Below are 16,860 nucleotides of genomic sequence, written 5' to 3' on the forward strand. Positions count from 1 at the left end.
AGCACCCACGCGGCCACTGTGCAAGCTCCCCAGCCAGCTGGCCGGACTGGTGCCGAGGCGTGAGGCAGGGCCTGTCCCTGAGACGCTCGCGGCCTCAGTGGGCGGCTGGAGGGGTGAGTGCCAGGTTGTCGGGGAGCCTGCACGGAGCTCTGGATTGGTGTAACCACACCCTCAGCCTGGACAGAGGGCCAGGGTCGAAATGGGTGTGGGGTCAGTGGGGGAGGGTAGCCACGAGAGGGTCCTGGAGGATGGTGACCTTTAACTGGCCATAACAGGGGGGAGGAGGGCCCTGAGCAGGAGGGGCCAGCAGAGGGGCGGCTGGTGCCCTGGGAGCCCAGGGAGGCAGGTTGGACCTGTCCCTCTCCGTGTCCTTGTGCCCACCAGGCCTGGCGAGGCAGGGCCTGTCTGGGGAGGCGCATGAAGCCTGGACAGAGGGACCAGGGGAGTCTCACCCAGGGACTGGACGGGAGAGGGAATTTGGAGCTCTCCTGAGCGTTCTGGAAAGTTCCTCATGAGCCTCAAGAGTCAGGGCCCTCATCTAGCAGGGCTGCCCACCGTCCTCTCCGGCCACCCCCAGGAGCCCTGCAAGAAGCGTCCTTTCCCGCCCATCACAATGGAGAGAAGGGGCTGGAGGCACTCAGAGGCCCGAGGAGGGTCCACCTGCTATGCCGAGGCCCAGCCTGCCCCACCACACCACCCGCCCCAGGAATCAGAACTTTCTGGAAAATCACTGGAGCCCTCCCCCGTTCCCTGACCCGCGGCTCGGGGCAGCCAGCCAGGGCACTTCTCACGGAGGCTGTAAAATTAGCAACTTAATTCTGGTTGTCAGAAAATCAGTTGAGGGAAAAAAGTGTTTTCAAGGGATTAGTTTTCTTACAAACCAGCATGACAAAAATACAGAGAGCGGCCGAGTCGCAGGGAGAAAGGACACTTTCTAAATTTATAACCGGGACTCATTATTCACAGCCACCTCTGAAAAGGCCAGCGAGCGGCAGGGGACAGGCGGGGAGAGGCTGGCGGAAGGGGCGGCGGGGCCGGCCGGGGAGCGGCGGGGCAGTGGCAGGCCATTTAGGGCGTGGAGGCGGTGCTGGAGGCCTACTGTGCGCTCCGACCAGCCCCAGCTTCTCACGAGGAGTCTCGTTCGGGCCTCCCAGGCCCTGGGCTGTTGGTGCTGTGGCCAGCCTGGGCGCCGGAGTCTCTGGAGGTGGGGGCTGCTCTCTGAGGTGGGGGCCCCCCTCTCTGCCGCCCCCACTCACACAAGGAGGAACGGCTGCCACATCCCCAGGCCCACTGTGCTGGCCTGCACGGCCAGAAAAGCCACCCCACACCAACTGAGTCCAGGGTACGGGTTTCTCTGAGGTGATCTTGCTGCTGCCTCTCGAGCTGGCTCTGTGCCGCCCCCCCAGGCCCGTCCACGACGCCCCTGTCTGTGCCCCCCAGGAGGTGGCAGCCAGGTCCACTGCACCCCGGGAACATGGCACCCCAGGGGGCCTCCTGTGCTGGTGGGAGGCCAGCGTCCACCCTGCTCCCTCCGTCCAGAATATTCTGTGCCGCGGAGGGCAGAGCCTCGCCTGGGCCTCCCTGAGCGCCGTCCAAGCCCTGGGCTTTGTGAAAGGACCTGCTGGGAGCCTGACGCGGCTTCCTGCGGCATCAGCCTGGATTTCATCTTTCTCAAGAACATCGTTAGGAAACAGAGTTGAACAAAACAACCCTGAGAACATGGAGGAGGAGCAGTTTTGAGACCTGACCTTCTGCTCAGACTCGTCTCTCCTGTTCGACACAGCCCCCGCGTGGGGCTCCTCTGCCCGGTGCTGTGCACGGCCCCCCTTTCAAATGGCCGCCCTTTCTCCGGGGAGGGGCCGTGTCTGGAGTTGTGGGAGAGGAAGGAGGGCTGCTGCCGGCTCTCCCACGCCGCGGGCGGGCACCTGGTGGCGAGTGCCCAGCGGTTGTGTGGGCCCCCGGCCGGCCCCGAGCTGCCTGGGTGGGGCGGGGGCGGGCGCTCCGTCCCAGCGGCTCCACAGCGAGCGCAGTCAGGGTGTGCCTCGCTCTGCTTCCGGTGGGGCTGGAGCCGCCCCCCTCCCTGGGGCGTGTCGAGGCTCAGACAGGACCAAAGAGCTCGCCATTCTGGTCTGCGGGGACAGGCCGGCCCGCTGAGCCCCAGGGGTCGTCACGGGCCGCGTAGCCACAAAGCTCACGCCTCTGGGAGCTGAGAGGCGGATCGAAGCCCCGTCCGCTGTGGGGGTGGGTGGGGAGCGCAGTCAGGATCCTTGGCCTGTCTCGTCCCGGAGGGGTGTCCCTGGCGGAGGGCAGCGAGGAGAGGCCCCTATCAGGGCCGGGGGAAGGACCTGTGTCTGCCCATGTGCCCCACCTGATGAGTCTGCCGGGCCGCCTGAGCCATGCAGGGAGAGCAGGGCCCTGGGGCCCTCGGACCACGGCAGCCGTCAGCCTGGGGCCCTGGTCTTCCCTGGGCACGGGCTGGCTGGGCCCTGGCTGCCCTGGCAGCTGTGAGTCCTGGCTCATACCCTCTGCCTCTCTGGACCCGCATTTCTGTATTTGCACACTGGGAAAGACGCCGCGTCCTTCTCCCGGGCACTGAGGTCTGTCCAGGTGGGTGCGTCCTGCCTGCCATCTCCACAGGGGTCAGGCATCATCCTCAGGGGTCCCTGTGCCTACGGGGTGCTTCCAGGGCCTGCTGCCGCACCCCTACCCACCCACCGCCAGCCCCGCCCGCCCCACTGCCCACATCAGCCCCAGGGGTTCCCACACCCCCTCCTTGTCTGGTTCCTGATCCGAGCGTTGCTGCAGGGAGAAGCAGGGCCGGGGATGGCGGCATCAGTGACCATTGTTGACCGAGCAGTTGCCCCCTGGTGGGTGGCCCTGTTTGTGGGGGTCACAAAGCCCTGGGCGTGCAGACTGGGACTGCTGTGGGTTAGGACCCGGCTTCGGGGTGAAGGATCTGCTGTGGTGCTGGCCGCGTGTGCCAGCCGTGCCCACAGGGCCCGGGGGTGGGGGGCGGGCAGCCGCTGTCAAGCCTCTCCAGCGCCAGGCGCGGGGTGGGCACGGCGTCTGGTGTCTGAGCCAGGAGCTGGAGGTGTTTCCCGCTTCCTCTCTCGCTTGTAAAGCTCAGCCCGGCCAGGGAGATCCTCCCCCGCTAAGACAATTAAGTTTCTCAGATTAATTATGCACCTGACAGCAGGGTTAGCAATTTCCTTAATTTCCGCTGTAATTACACTGGAAGAGCAGTCGCCCCGCTCGCTCGGGAAGGGGGAACGGACTCCGCCAGCAGGCCACGGCCGGGGTCGGGGTTGGGGGAGCCGGGCTGCCTGTCTGACTGGCCGACGCTGGCTGCAAGGGCCGGCCACGCCCTGGCCCCGGCCCCCCAGAGGCCGAGGTTGTCATCGTCCCGCCTCACCAAAAGCGCATCAGAGTGAGGGGACGGGGTTTGGGGGTCCCTGCCTCTCGGGGTGTACGTGCCCCTCAGAACGAGGCGCTCGCGGGGCCTCGGCGGAGCAAGGCCGCTGTCTGGGGAAAGGGCCTGTGCTCGGGCCGCGGGCTGCCTGGTCTTCTGAGCTCCTGGCTGGGTCACCCGAGCAGCCATCTCTGTCCTCAAAGGGACAGTTTGTGTGAGCGCGAAGGAAGGCGCGGCGTGGAGGAGGGGCTGCTGGGGGACGAGCAGACGTCCTCGGGGTCAGTGAACGCAGCCGCAGTGGACGCGAGGGTGGCTCCGGCCCCGGCCCGCGAGCGCCTGGCCCTCCGCAGGACTCCCGCTGCCAGGCCTGTGTCCCCGGGCCCCCGGCGCCTCGAGGGCAGGGCCCAGCTGAGCCGTGGGGCGGGAGCGCTGGCCTCGGGCCGCGGCAGAAGCCAGATCTCGGGCTTCTGTCTCAAAAGCTGGGCATGGGGGGGCGCTGGCCCCCCAGCGCGGCCGTCGCTCCGCGCTAATATCGTTAGCGATGGCAGTCGAGGGAGAAAAGAATATCATAAAGCCATTAGGGGGCCGGCGGCCCGTGGGAAGCGTGACCTATTTAAATGCTATTTCAGCTCCTTAAAGAATCTAGCGATGACTTTACCTCTCAGCGCCTTTATTGGACAGGTTCCACCTGATTTCACGTTTTAAAATTAGACAGCCGCGCGGGGAGACCCTGCCAGAAGCAGCGTTCCGGCGCGAGACCGCCCGGCTCCGAGGGCCTGGGAGCCAGAAACTAACCCATTAAAACACCGATGTGTGTGTCCTCGTCTCTCAGAGGCGCCAGGTAGGGAAACCTGCCTTGGAGCGCAGGGAAATCCAATCCAGGCCCGTCACCCACAGCCACGCCCCGCGCTCCGGGTGCGTCTAGAGAAGGGGGTGAGCCTGCCCGCTTCGAGATGCGGTGACCTGTGGGGCGCACGTTTCGTTATCCCCGAGAGACATAACGTCGGCAGTGACCTTGGTTGGAGTCTGCCCATACAGTCCTCAACCCGAGCACATACGTGAGGTCGAGCTAGAGGTAGAGACGGGCAGGTGCAGCTGGAGCGGAGGTGGGTGTGGACACAGCTAGGGGTGTATGTACAGGCGGAGGCAGAGGTGCATTTAGACGCCACTGGAGGTCCAGGTAGAGATACGCTGGCAGGGACAGATGGAGGCGGGGATAGGTGGGGAAATAGGACAGACGCAGATGCGGGTAAGGTGGACACGGGTGGAGGTGTGAGGGGCGCAGGTAGAGGCAGCTTGTCAGTTGCTGGCGGGAGAGGGGCCTGGAGCCGAGGTGCAGGGTCCTGGGAGGGGACGGCTTCCCTGGGCCACCCCTGCAGGGGGCCTGGGTAGGGTCCCCGACTCAGCACAGCAGCCTCGGAGGGGGTGGGCGGCCGGCCTGGCGGGCAGCGGTGGGGCGGGGCCGGGCCTGCCCTCCTGCGTGACCCCGGGCTCCAGAGAGAGGCTGGCGTGGGGGGCTCAGCACCTGCGGAGGTGTGCCCAGGGGCCCGGCTCGGGCTCTGTCCAGCAAGGGACTGGCCGGCCTCTGGCGCCAGCCGAGGGGAGAGCCTGCCCCGAGGGGCCCCTCCGCGCCCCCGCTCGCGAGGCGGCCGCCAGCCCTGCTTCGGGGACCGTGACATTGCACAGCTCCCTCCTTTCTTCGTTAATTGCCACGACTAGAATAATCCCGGTTTATCTTCTCTCTCACCCTTGACGGTGAATTTGATTTAATGGACTGCAACTGTGCGCCTCTGACCTCCAAAAGCCTGTTTGTTTGCGACGGGCGTGCGCTGTGAGAGGTGCCCGCGGAGCTGGCTCCCCAGAGCCTCGTCATCTCGGCAGCACAGCGGTGTCCCTGGTCTCGGATGCCAACCGGCGTGGACACGGCCGCCGCCAGCCTGCAGAGATCGGGGCCGGGCTCCCCGACTGCGCGTTCCCGACTCCTGCCTGGAGAGCCCAGCCTGCGCGTCCAGGCGGCACGGGCGCCCCCGCCCCCCAGCCGTCAGCAGCTCCTGCGTGTGGTGTCCTCCCCTCGACAACCCCGGGGTACCCCTGCCCTGCGGTCTACACCCCGGTCATCGGGTTGACCAGACCAGCGGAGGTTGAAATCTGAAGTGCCCGAGCTTTGGGGCACAGGCCACTTCCAGGTCCTGGCAATTCAGTGGCTGAGAGGGATAAAGCAGGGAGAAGGCACCATGCCCAGGAAGAGCAGCCGGCGTGGAGCCCGCCCTGGGCCTTCGCGCGTGCTGTTCCGCGCTGCCTCCCGCTGTGCTGTGCGTCCCGGTCTCTGCTCAGACTCTCCTCGCTGAGGAGTGTCCCGGCCTCCGGACTCAAGCCCCCTCCCCGTGCCTCTCTGCCCCTGGCTCTGCCACCCGGACCCCCAGCGGTACCCGCAGGCTGCACGCTCTGCCGTGGACCGTCTGGCTGGCCCGCGAGGGTCCGCTCCCTGGGGCGAGGAGCGCGGCAGCTGCGTGGGAGTCAGACGAGACGCGCAGACACCCGCCCTGGGAAGCCAGAGACAGAGGCGGCAGGAGGGGCCGGCGCCCAAGCCCGGAGGTGGAGATGGAGAGGCGAGCGAGACGGCTGCAGGAGGAGGCTCCGGCCTTGCCTCTCTGGCTCTGTCTGTCCGTCTGTCCGTCCTCATGTCTCTGATTTTTGTGTGAGCCGCTTTCTCCCCCTTTCACCCCCGGCCTGGTCCTGGCTGCGGGTGTGGGCGGAGGGCTGGGCTCCTCCCACGGGCTGCCTGGAGACCAGCCAGGACCGCCGGCCGCGGGCAGGCGAGGGCGCGGGTCCGAGGGAGATGCCTCCTGGGACGGGCTTCTGGGAGCCTCGTGACTGCCCGGGCCCGGGCGGGCACAATCGATTCTGCACGCCTGCCGGGGTCGCGCCTTCCCAGGGCACAGCTTAATGCGGAATTTTCAAGCGCTTAAAGGCATTTTGTCATTATTTAACTCTCAAATGAGGTTCTTAAGAATTGGAGAAATATGTTCTGCCAATTTCCACTGCCGCCGGTCTCCTGGCCTGGAGAGCCAAGTGCATTAAGTGATCCAGGGGGAGGTGTGGGGAGGTGCGGGGAGGCAGGAGCCGTGCCCCCGGGGCTGCCACTTAGTGCCCTCAGGGAGACGCCTGGACATCGTCCATCTCAGCAAACCTGGCAGATGCCCGCTGGGGCAGGGACCGGCTGAGGTGGGGCTGGGCTGGCCACTGTCGTGGAGTCACGGACAGGGTCAGACCCTCAGGCAGGGGCTGGCGTCTGCTGGGGGCAGCGCTGTGAGCAGGTCACACCTGTGGGTGCCTGAAGGAGTGCCAGGGAAGGCGGACTTCCAGAAGGGGCACCGAGGTGGGTAGCCCTGGGGGAAAACAAGGCTGTGCCCTGGCTCACACCTCACACAGAACCCCAAGAGTGTCAGGCTGGCCGGCGTGTCAGCCTTGGGGCAGAGGGTAGCGGGACCCTGGCTGTCCTCCGGGAGCCGACGTTCCCGAGCAGGACACAGACCACGCGATGTCGGGCCCCGCAGGTACCGTGGGTGAAAGTCGAGCGGCATACAAGACAGGGGTGGTTTGAGCCCGGGTGGCCCAGGACGCCCTCTGGAGGTGACGGAGTCCGTGTGTGGTGAGGACTTAGTGGCTGTCTGGGACGGGACAGCCTGTGCAAAGGCCCTGCGGCGGACGCCACCTGCCGTCGCTTTTCTTGGGCTACGTGGCCTGTGCTTGTCCCTGAAGCTGGTGTTGGCACACGGGGCACATGGCCCAGCGCCCGGAGCCTCGTGGGCTGTGGCTGACCACCCTGTACCCCAACTTCACGGCTTCGAGCTTTCCTCTGACCTTTCCTGAGGTGGGTAGTGCTTTCTTGAGTCTTGTTTGCTACTTAGCTCTTCTGTCAGTAACGGACTGTTCCTCCCCACCCGTGAAACAGAGCTCGCTCCAGAGCCCGGCCCTCTGCCAGCGCGTCTCCACACCCTTCCTCGGCTTTAAACACGCCCCATGCATCTGCACGGCCGCTGGCAGAGTCGGAAGACGCGTGACAGTTTCTCAAAAAAATCAATGGAGAGTGTCAGCTCCTATAATCTGGGAACTGGGACATAAAATGTTGCTGTTTCGTGCCAGGAACCCCTAAGCATGAATGAGGACCCTCGTTGTTAAAACATGGAGTTGTAGGGTTTCTGGGGTCTGGGGTGTGTTTAAGGAGCCACACAGATGTGTGTCCGGGGGAACCCCGCTCCAGGCCTCCACCCTGGGGGATGACCAGGGTCGGGACAGGCTGAGTGCTGAGCTCTGGGCTGCTGGGCCTGCCCTGGCTGGTGCCTTGGCCTCTCCCTGCCCTGCCAGGACTCTGGTCTCTGTTCGCTCTCGAGCCCCGGTGAGACCCGGCTCCTGCTCTTGGACTGTTTCTCAGGGGCGCTTTCTGAGACACGCCCGCCGGCCGATGCCCTCCTCCTCCTGCTCCCCGCCCCAGGTTCCCGCCAGCTCCTCTGTGAGGCCGCCGCGTGCCGGCGCAGGCGGGGCCCTTTGCTTCCATCCTCAAACAGCCCCTTTTCGGAGCCCACGGAGGCACCTGGCACCTTCCCCAGCACAGGGCCCGGCCCCTGCCCAGCTCTCGGGTGTCCAGAGCAAGGAGGGCACCAGCGCCGAGGGCAGCACCCCTCCCCTGCAGAGGCCGCTCCCTCGGGAGGCTCCGCTCTCTCAGATCTGGTGATCCGCGCCCGCCCCGGCTCTGGCGCCCCTCGCTGGTGCCGGCTCACACTCAGGACCTCAAGCCCAGTGCTGCCTTCATTCCCCCCTTTCCCGGCTGATCCCCATTAGACGGCCCCGGGCAGCAGACCTAAGCCCCCTCCCGGCCCCGGCCCGAGAGCGGAGGTCCTGGTCCCGCCGCCACGTCGTCCCCCTCCATCTTCCTCGCGCTGCCCGGAGCCCGGCCCAGCTCAGGGCCGCAGGCGGCTGACCCAGGCCTCTGAGCGCCCCGCCTGCCCCGGGGCCCGGGCGGGCTGGGGGGCGGGACTGTGGCCCCTTCTGCCTTGGGCTCCCCGCAGGACTCAGCCAGCCCCTCCCAGCCTCGGTTTCCCCGTGTGTGACGCCTGGCGGTAGCTCCGCTCTCTGGAGAGCTTGTGGGGTCTGCTCAGGGCTCCTTGCAAACTGTCAGGCTCGCAGGAGCGCGGGTGCCCAGAGCTGTGATCACGAGGCACCCAGGTGTGGCCGGCACAGGTGTGCCCTCAGCCGGAGAGGCCCCCGGGAAGTGTGGGCAGCCGGGGGGTCCCGGCGTCCTGGGGCGCAGTGATGCCTGGCCACCCTCTTCCTGTGCCCGCTGTCCTCACACCCCGGTCTGGCCATGGGCATCAGTCTCTGTACACATGGAGAAACTGAGTCTCGCGGAGGCCCGAGCTGGTGAGCCGCCTCCCCCACCTGTGCGGCCTCCAGGCCAGCCAGCGGGAGCCTGGGGGACAGGGCTCGGCGGCCCCAGGGGGGGCGGGGGCGGAACGTGGGTCCCCGCCAATGAAATAATTACAGAGTGTGAAAATGGCTTAATTAAATCATTTTTAAAAAGTGAGTATGTACAAACACTCAGCAATTACGCTGCCGATTTGCAAATAGCAATTTCCAGGCGCGCTTCCCTTCCATGCCTGTATCTGCCCGTTTTCAGAGTCCGGGTTTTATTTTTCATTTGAGCGAGTGGATCGGATGGTGCCTCTGCGTCGCCGGGCGGCAGAAGCGCTCCGAGGTCACGGGGAGAGCCTGCGCCGGAGGCCCCACCGGGGTCCCGCCTCCCCCTTCAGCCTCCCCCTGGACACGCGGGACTCCGGGCAGGGTCTCGGGGCCTAAGGAGCACCGAGGGGCGTCAGGGGCACGGCGTGCTGGGCCAGAGAGGGCGCCCGCCAGCCCAGTCCGTAAGCGTCCAGCCCGCGCCCGGCCCGGCCCCGGGAGCTCACCGCTGCCGTCCGCGCCACCCAGCCAGGCAGGGGCTCGGGGCCAAGTCACCTTTGGGGTTGGCGCCCTGGGCTGCGGGGAGTCAGGAACGGGAAGCCTCCGCCCCGGGCTGTCCTCTCTCCCTGGGATCCACAGACGCCCACGCGAGGCCTCCACTTCGGCTTCCCTGGTGCCTGGCTGGAGAGCCCAGGGGTGGAAGGGAAAACACCCCCCAAGCCTGAGGCTGCAGCTAACTCGGCAAGGGGCTGGGATGGATGCGGGGCCTTGAGGAGGGTAGGTGGTCCTGGGGCCCCAGTAGCCCTAGGGGACCCCGGCCCCTTTCTGGGGAGCAGGCGGGGAGGAGTGGGGGGCAGATGGCGGAGGGCCCTGGCCCACACTCTGCTGCCGGAAGGGCCAGCAGTTGGGCTTCTCCTTGGAGCTGCCAGAAGCTGCGGCAGCGGGGCTGGCCGCCTGGCCGGGGTCCCACGCTTCAGCCCGAGACCGTGCGCCTTGCTCAAGCCGGCGCTGGTGGTGCTTTGCTGCGTCTCCTTGGTGCGTCGGCCCAGGCAGCCCAGCCCTGTGCGGTGACCGGCACATAGTAGGTGCTCAGGAGGCGCGTGCGGTGAGCACATTTGACTCATGAATGCAAATTCCCAGGCCTGCGTGTGGGGCTTACAGCGTCAAAGCCAAGCAGTGCGGAGGAGGGCGCGTGAGTGGGCGGGGGTGGGTGTGCGTCTCGGACCTGGAGCTGCGGCCCCTGAGGGCTGGGGTTTTCGTTGTCCTGCAGCCCAGCACCCCAGCACCGGCAGAGCGGGGGCAGGACTTGGGTTAAGCGGCCCCCCGCTCCCCTGTCCCCAGAGAAGGGAGTGCTGACCGCAGGGCCCTTGCACCTGCCCGGCTGCCGTCCCTGAGCACCCCGGGTGCGGGGCAGTGTGTGTGGACCAGCGGCCTTGTCCACGGCTGGGGCTGGGCCGGGGCTGCCTCAAGGCGTTGGGGGGCGGCTCCCCTGGGGCCTCTGTCCCGCCCGCGGGGGGCAGCCCTGCGCCCTCCCCCCCCACCGTCCTCCCTCCTGAGCAGCCTCCTGTGTGTCTGTGTCTGAACCTCCCTCCCCGGTGACATCATCATTGGCTGCGTGTCCAGGGTGACCTCATCAGGCTTGATCACATCTCCCAGGCCCGTCTTCTGACGAGCTCACAGGCCCAGTTCTGGGGGGGTGTGCATTTGGGGGGGACGATGCCCAACCAGTGCCAGTGCCCCCCGCAGACACACAGCATCTCCCTCCCTCCCTCCCTCCCCCCCCATCGCTGCCCGCACCTCCCCCCCAAGATGAGGGTTCCCTTCCCTCGAAGGGAAGGTCCCCCTCCCTCCCCTGCTCCCCTCCCCTCCTCCCCCCTCCCCTCCCCCTCCCCTCCCCCTCCCTCCTCCCCTCCCCCCCACACTGTTTATTCTTCCCGCCCTCAGTTCACCAAGGCTGTGGGATTTTGCTTATTGATTATCCCCCCACCCGGAAGACAGGTGGGTGCCAGGGGCGCTGCGAGGGGGCGGGAACTGGAATCCACCCCGGGTCTGGGCCGTGGCTCATGGAAAGGGGGGTCCCCGAGAGGCTAGGGCTCCCGTGTCCCTTGTAAACAGTCACTTGTTTCTGCGCCTCTGGAATTTCCTGGGTCTCTGGATCGATTCTCTGCTAATGGGCTCAGCTTCCCTCCTTCCCGGAGGAGATCCGCTCTCTGAGGTTTGGGGGGAAGCGCTTCCCTGACACCTCCAGGGCTCTCTGTTCTCCCCCGCAGGGGAGGGGGCTCCTAGCTGCTGGGAGGGGCTGGACCCCCGGAGCCCTCTGGGACTGGGGGCGGGGGCTGCTCTCCTGGCCTGGGAGGGACCTGGTGGCCCTGAGGCCCGCGGTGGGGGGTGGGGAGGCTGCCCTCGGGCGGTCACTGAGGATGGACGGGGCTTGGCGGGGTGGGGCATGGACGCCAAAGCAGCTCCCAGCCCCTCAGGCTGGGGTGTCTGAGAAGCACTGGCCTTGCCCAGCCCAGGAGGGGCCCAGGTGGGGCAGGGGCTGCCGGCTCACTGGTGGGCGCAGGCTGGGGTCCCAGCTGCTCCTGCACACCCCGGGCGCGTCTGGGCTCAGCTGCCTTTGGGGGTCCAGTCCCAGTGAGAGGCCCTTCAGGATGCCCGCCCCTCAGTAGCTGCCCCTGTCTCTGCCTTGGGGTGTGCTTCCTCCCCGATCATAGGATGGGGCGCTCGCCAAGAACCCCAAGCCCAATACTCTGGAGCCCCAGCTTCTGGGTTAGGGGTGGCACGGGAGGTGCCGGCAGGAAGCAGTGCCCCCCAGCGCGTGGAGGCTGCTCTGCTGCAAGCACACCCCAGGAGGCGAGGCAGCCGGTCTCAGGGTCAGGGGCCTTGGGGCGTCATGCAGAGTATCTGCGCTGTGATGCTTCCCTGAGCCCTTGATGGTGGGTATGACGCCCTTGACGGCGGGCTGGGGTGCGGGGCACAGGCTTGGGGTGAGGGTGCTGGTCCTCTGGCGCAGTGCTTGGGTCCCCTTTCGGACAGCGCCCTGCTCAGGTCCCTGCTGCGCCCCGGTGCCCGCGGCAGGAGGGCAGGGTCAGGCTGCGGCTCTGGGGAGAGCTTGGGGAGCAGAGGCCTCGGCCCCGCAGGCGAAGGCCCTGAGAGCAACCAGACCCGGCTCTGTTGGGGGCTGGGCTCACGTCGGGTGCTTGTGAGCTGAGTGAGCTCAGCAGGGTCCCCCAAGCCACCTCCTGTCCTGTGCCAGGTGGACGCCGTGACAGCGTCCATCACGACTCTGGAGGAGCCCGAGGGGAGGGCCGAGAAGCGCCGGGGAGGCCCTTTGTAAACAGTGAGGCTTGGCGTGGGGGCTGGACTGGCCCCGGGGGGCTTGGCTGTCACTTGGAGAAGCCCCTGGCTCCTCCGGGCATCGTGGCCTGGGCCCTGTAGACCTCAGCTGGGGCCCGCCAGGCCGGGGGAGCCAGCCTCCGTGGCCACTGGGGGCGGCAGCAGCAGGGGGTCTTGAGGGCCTTCCTGGGCTTATAGCTGGGCTGGGCCGGGCCCTGGACATGCCCTAGGCCCGTGGCTGACCGCTGTGCTCCTCTGCCAGGTCGTCGGACTTCGGGACGTCCTACACCAAGCTCACCCTCCAGCCTGGCGTCACCACCGTCATCGACAGCTTCTATGTTTGCCCGACCAACAAGAGAAAGGTAGGAGCTCTCCAGGGGCCGCTTCCGGGACCCCACCCTGGGGCTCCCCTGGGCCCCAGGCCCGCCCACCTGCCGGGCCCCTGGGGATTGACTCGCAGGTGCCACGCCAGCCCTGGGCAGAGGGCACGGGTGCTGACCCTGGGTGGGGTGGGGGGTGGCCTTCGTCCCCGAGACTGGAGTGACGCCGACGGCTGAGCAGGCCCCGGGAGCCCGGGCAGCGCCGCCCGCACCCGCGGGAGCTGTCGCGGTTGCTGTCTGTGTGTCTGTACCTCAAGCAGCCGAGGCTGGGGGTGCTGGAGCCCAGTGCTGGGCATGACTCTGGCCGCCTGTGCCAAGCTGCTCCTCACCGACTCTTACATTTCTAAAAAAAAAACTGATCAGCGCCCCCGGGTGCAGGTCCCGGTTTATGAAAGTGCCGAGATTAGTTGTGAATAAACTGTGACGCGCGCATAACACAGCCGAGTCTCTGCTGGGGGCAAGAGCTTAATGACCGGGTGATGATGCTCAGGATCTGGGCGCAGCCTGCGCCAAGGGTGGTGGGTCCTTAATGACTGCAGGCCCCGCCCCTGGGCTCTGTGGCCCATAAATAGATATGGAAGGACAGGGCCTCCGAGAGAATTCTAATTGTCATGTAATTAAAGAGCAATTAAAGAGTTATTTGTGCCATATAAATGAGCCATTATATGTCCTCTGAGGGGCTGCTACACTTTTAACAAAATATGGCCTCTCCCTCACGGGGAGGAAAGTGAACACTGTCCCTGGAGTGAGGGCTCACGGGAGCTGGAGGGTGTTTCTGACTACTCAGCAGCGTGTCTGACCTCGGACTTGGCTGGAGGTGTTCCTGGCGTGGAAGGTAGAGCCCCAAGAGGGCTTGTTTTTCCTTCCCACTTGCCTAGCTCCTCACTCCTGCATCCTAAGATCTCTGTGTCAGGCAGGAAGCGAGGTCTGAGGGCCACAGTGGGGATGTGCGTCCCGTGGTGTGTGACCCTAAGGAAGTCCCATGGGTGTGGGGAGAGCTGGGCCTTAGTCACAGCCATGAAGGCAAGTGAGCAGGGAGGAGGGAGGAGGCGCTCTGGGGCCAAGCAGCCCCAGGACAGAGCTTGGGGGATTAAAAGCTCTGGAGACATCGGAGACAGAATGCAGGGCCTTTGGGAAGCTTGAAAGGCAGCGTGGACACAGCAGGGCAAGGAGCCGTGATGTGTGGGGGGCACAGGGAAGCTCTCACAGGGAAGATGCTGGTGGAGAAGGGAGAGCCAGGCCTGGGAGCCAGAGGCATTGCCAAATACGAATCAAGAGCACTGAGGGGGTGAGGGGTGAATTCCTGAAGTGGAGCACGAAGCCCTTGTTAAGTCTTCTTTACAATCTCAACTTTTTTCTCCATTAGGAGGAAAAGAGAGCTTGCAATTTTTCTCAAAAAAGGAGAGTTATCAAAGAAGCAAGAATCAGGCATGTTTTGGCCCTAAGTTTCTGTATGATAAGGTGGCCGCGGGGCGTGCAGGAAAGGTCCCGCCTCAGTTTTATACCCAGCTCAGCTTCCACGTGTTGGTTCAGGGCACACAGCGGCATCTTGGGATGGGACAGATCCTACATCCCGTGGCCAGTTGGCTGCCTTGAAAGGGTGGCACTTTGCAGAGATGCTGGCCCCTGAGAGGTGGATGAGCCCCCTGCAGAGAATCGCCTTTTCCTAGCACGAGCCGAGCTGTTCCTGCAGGACGCCTGGGAGTGAGCGCCATGGGCTGTGTTCCCCGATGGCCACCCCGCCCCCCGAACAGCCCTTGCTCGTGTAGTTGGGGCCTCGCTCATGGACAGTCAGGCTGGGTGGTGCTTCCCCCACTGCTCCTGGAGGAAATTCGCAGACGACCTGCAAGGGCCCCGCCTGGGGAAAGCCCCGCGTGTGGCCGTGACGGTAATCGCACCCGAGGGATCATTCCGGAGCGCCCGGCTGCGCTGGCAGGCCACGATTCAACCGCCTTTTGTTAAATGGCCACTTTCCCAGGACGCAGTTAAGTTCAATCCGCTTCGAAATTGTCTGCCAATGACCTGAGCAGCAATCTGATGGCACCTCCGGCGAGGCCTTTCAGCAGACGCTGTAGCCGGCTCCCCAGTGAGCCGGCGGGGCCGGAGGGAACCACAGCGCCCTCCGGGGGTGAGGAGACCTGTCGAGGCGGGGCCATTCGGCCGCCATGGCAACTCTGGGGAGAAGCACCCGCTCTCCCTTCATCTGCAGCAGTTTGGTGTCAGAGACAGAACAAGGCAGACACGCTCCTGTGCTTGTCCCGGAGGGAAGCGGGCCTTGGGCTGAACATGCCTGGATGACCAGCCCGCGGTGGGGGCAGCAGTGCTGGGACAATGTGTAGGGTTAGAACTCACTCGGGACGGGGGTATGGGGCGTTTGCTTGACGCTGAGTCTGAAGGTAGGACTTACATAGGTGGAAAGGGGGCGTGGGAACAGCAGGTGCAAAGGCCCTAAGGCTGGAGAGCCCTGCAGGTGCGGTGGCAGCAGCACGGGGATGAGCAGGGTCTGTGGTCAGGGGGGGCAGTTGCCCACGGGAGGGAGCATCTGAAGTGGTTGGGGGGTCCTGAAAGTCTGAATATCGCACACTCCTCCGGCACCTTGATGGCCAGTGGCTCCTGAGAGTGATGGGAAGCTGGTAAAGGGTTTTAAGCAGATGATAACAACATCATGGTTGTATTTTAAAAGATCTACAATGGTGGGCTAGGAGGAGACCTAGCTGTCATCCAGATGAGGGGTGGCTGGGTTTCAGCAATGGGGTGACTAGGGTTACCCCTCTGAATGGGGGAGATGTTGAGGGAGGAATGAGTTTGAGGGAGCAAATAATGAATTTCCTGTTGAGTCTGTTGACGTTAGAGAACCCTCGGGATCCAAGCAGACACCACGCATGTGGACGTGTGCGGGAGGTGGTCAGGGCTGGGCTGGGCTGGAGGTGGCCCCTGCAGCCCCTGGCACAGAGAGCCCTCAAGGGAGCGTGGGGAGTAGAGCGTGGGGTCTGGCTCTCGTTGCTCGTGGGCTGGGAAAGACCCTGCAGAGACCAGGGCCCGGTCCTCCCTCGGCTGGTGGAAGCCACAAAACGTCCAGTTCCACAAGGAGAAAAGTAGGTGTGTCTAAGCCCAGGTAGCCGCAGAGCAGGCTCCAGCGCGTGCTAGCCGCTCCCTGCTGTCCACTGGCCACCTGGCTTTCCACCCGTCCCCCTCTGCCCGCCAGCATCCGCCATCCACATACCGGTATGTCCACCTGCCCGTCTATCCCTCTGACCACCTGTCTTTCCAGCCACCCACTGTGCACCCACCCACCCATCCACCTTGCCTCCCCTCCCTCCCCACCCCGGCCTTCCTTGCTTTCACCCGTCCGTGCGGCCAGCACCCACTCACCTGTGCCGGCACATGACGCACTCCACACAGCAGGGCAGGGTGTGCCAACGCCACGTGGGGAGAGGGCACGTTTGTCACAAAGCAGATGCCTCCCATGGGGACACAGGGGCATCGGGTCCGCCTGTCTGGAGACTTCCCAGCTGAGGGGCAGCTCCCCGGGGCACTGAAGGAGGCTGGAGAGCAAACAGGTGGGCAGTGCCATGGGGGCCATAGGCAGAGGCGCGTGGGCCCAGGGTGACCGGGGGTGGGTGACCAGAGTCCCGAGGACATGTTTCTGCAGCTGACCAAGTGTCCGCGAGTGACCGACGCTTTGAAGGTGCTTGCAGGGCTTGCGAAGGTGCTTGCGAGGTCGAGCATCGAACCTGCCATGAAGGCCTTGTGCGTTGCGTTCCCTCAGGGCAGAGTTGGCAGCTCTCTGGGAAGTGCCTGGGATCCCGGGCGCCTCCCCCACGAGACCCCGACACCCCCCGCGCTCCTGAAGCTCAGCCACGGCTCTGCCTCGGGCTGTTGTGAGCCCCAAACACAGAGAGAAGGGGAGGCTCGGGGGCCTCCGGGTGCCACCTCGTCATCGCACACCAAGTAGCTGGAGACGAGCAGCCGAGCGAGGGCGCGGATGGAGTTAGCTGCTCGGCCAGATCCTGAGATCACGACGATGATCGTGTGTTAGCTGATGAGCATCCCCAGTGGCCCGTGCTCAGCACCCCCATGGGCCTCCTTGCAAACGCCCGGGAGCTGCACGGGGCACCGTCCACCGGCGGGAGTCACAGCCGAGACCGTCCTCACGAGGTCCCCACCCCCGCGTCCCAAGCAGCGGCTGCCCCAAACTCCTGTGACCATTAGTGTGTTTTGTCATCCAACACCTGCCGGGCAGCTCAGGGAGAGGCTCGGGGGCTCAGGAGGATCGCC

At 65.5% G+C, this 16,860-nt stretch overlaps 1 protein-coding gene across 2 annotated transcripts in view; it reads left to right on the top strand.

Moving 5' to 3' along the window:
* The window catches only part of SORCS2 (sortilin related VPS10 domain containing receptor 2), a gene marked incomplete at both ends in the record, with an annotated part of 184,482 nt that overhangs the window by 109,651 nt on the left and 57,971 nt on the right, over positions 1-16,860 (top strand). For both annotated transcript variants that reach the window (XM_084233654.1, XM_084233655.1), the window contains one exon: positions 12,465-12,564. In XM_084233654.1, the coding sequence (XP_084089780.1) occupies positions 12,465-12,564 (100 nt within the window). The remainder of the gene's footprint in view (positions 1-12,464; positions 12,565-16,860) is intronic.

This window comes from Talpa europaea (assembly GCF_964194135.1).
Source record: "Talpa europaea genome assembly, chromosome: 5".
Lineage (NCBI taxonomy): Eukaryota > Metazoa > Chordata > Mammalia > Eulipotyphla > Talpidae > Talpa > Talpa europaea.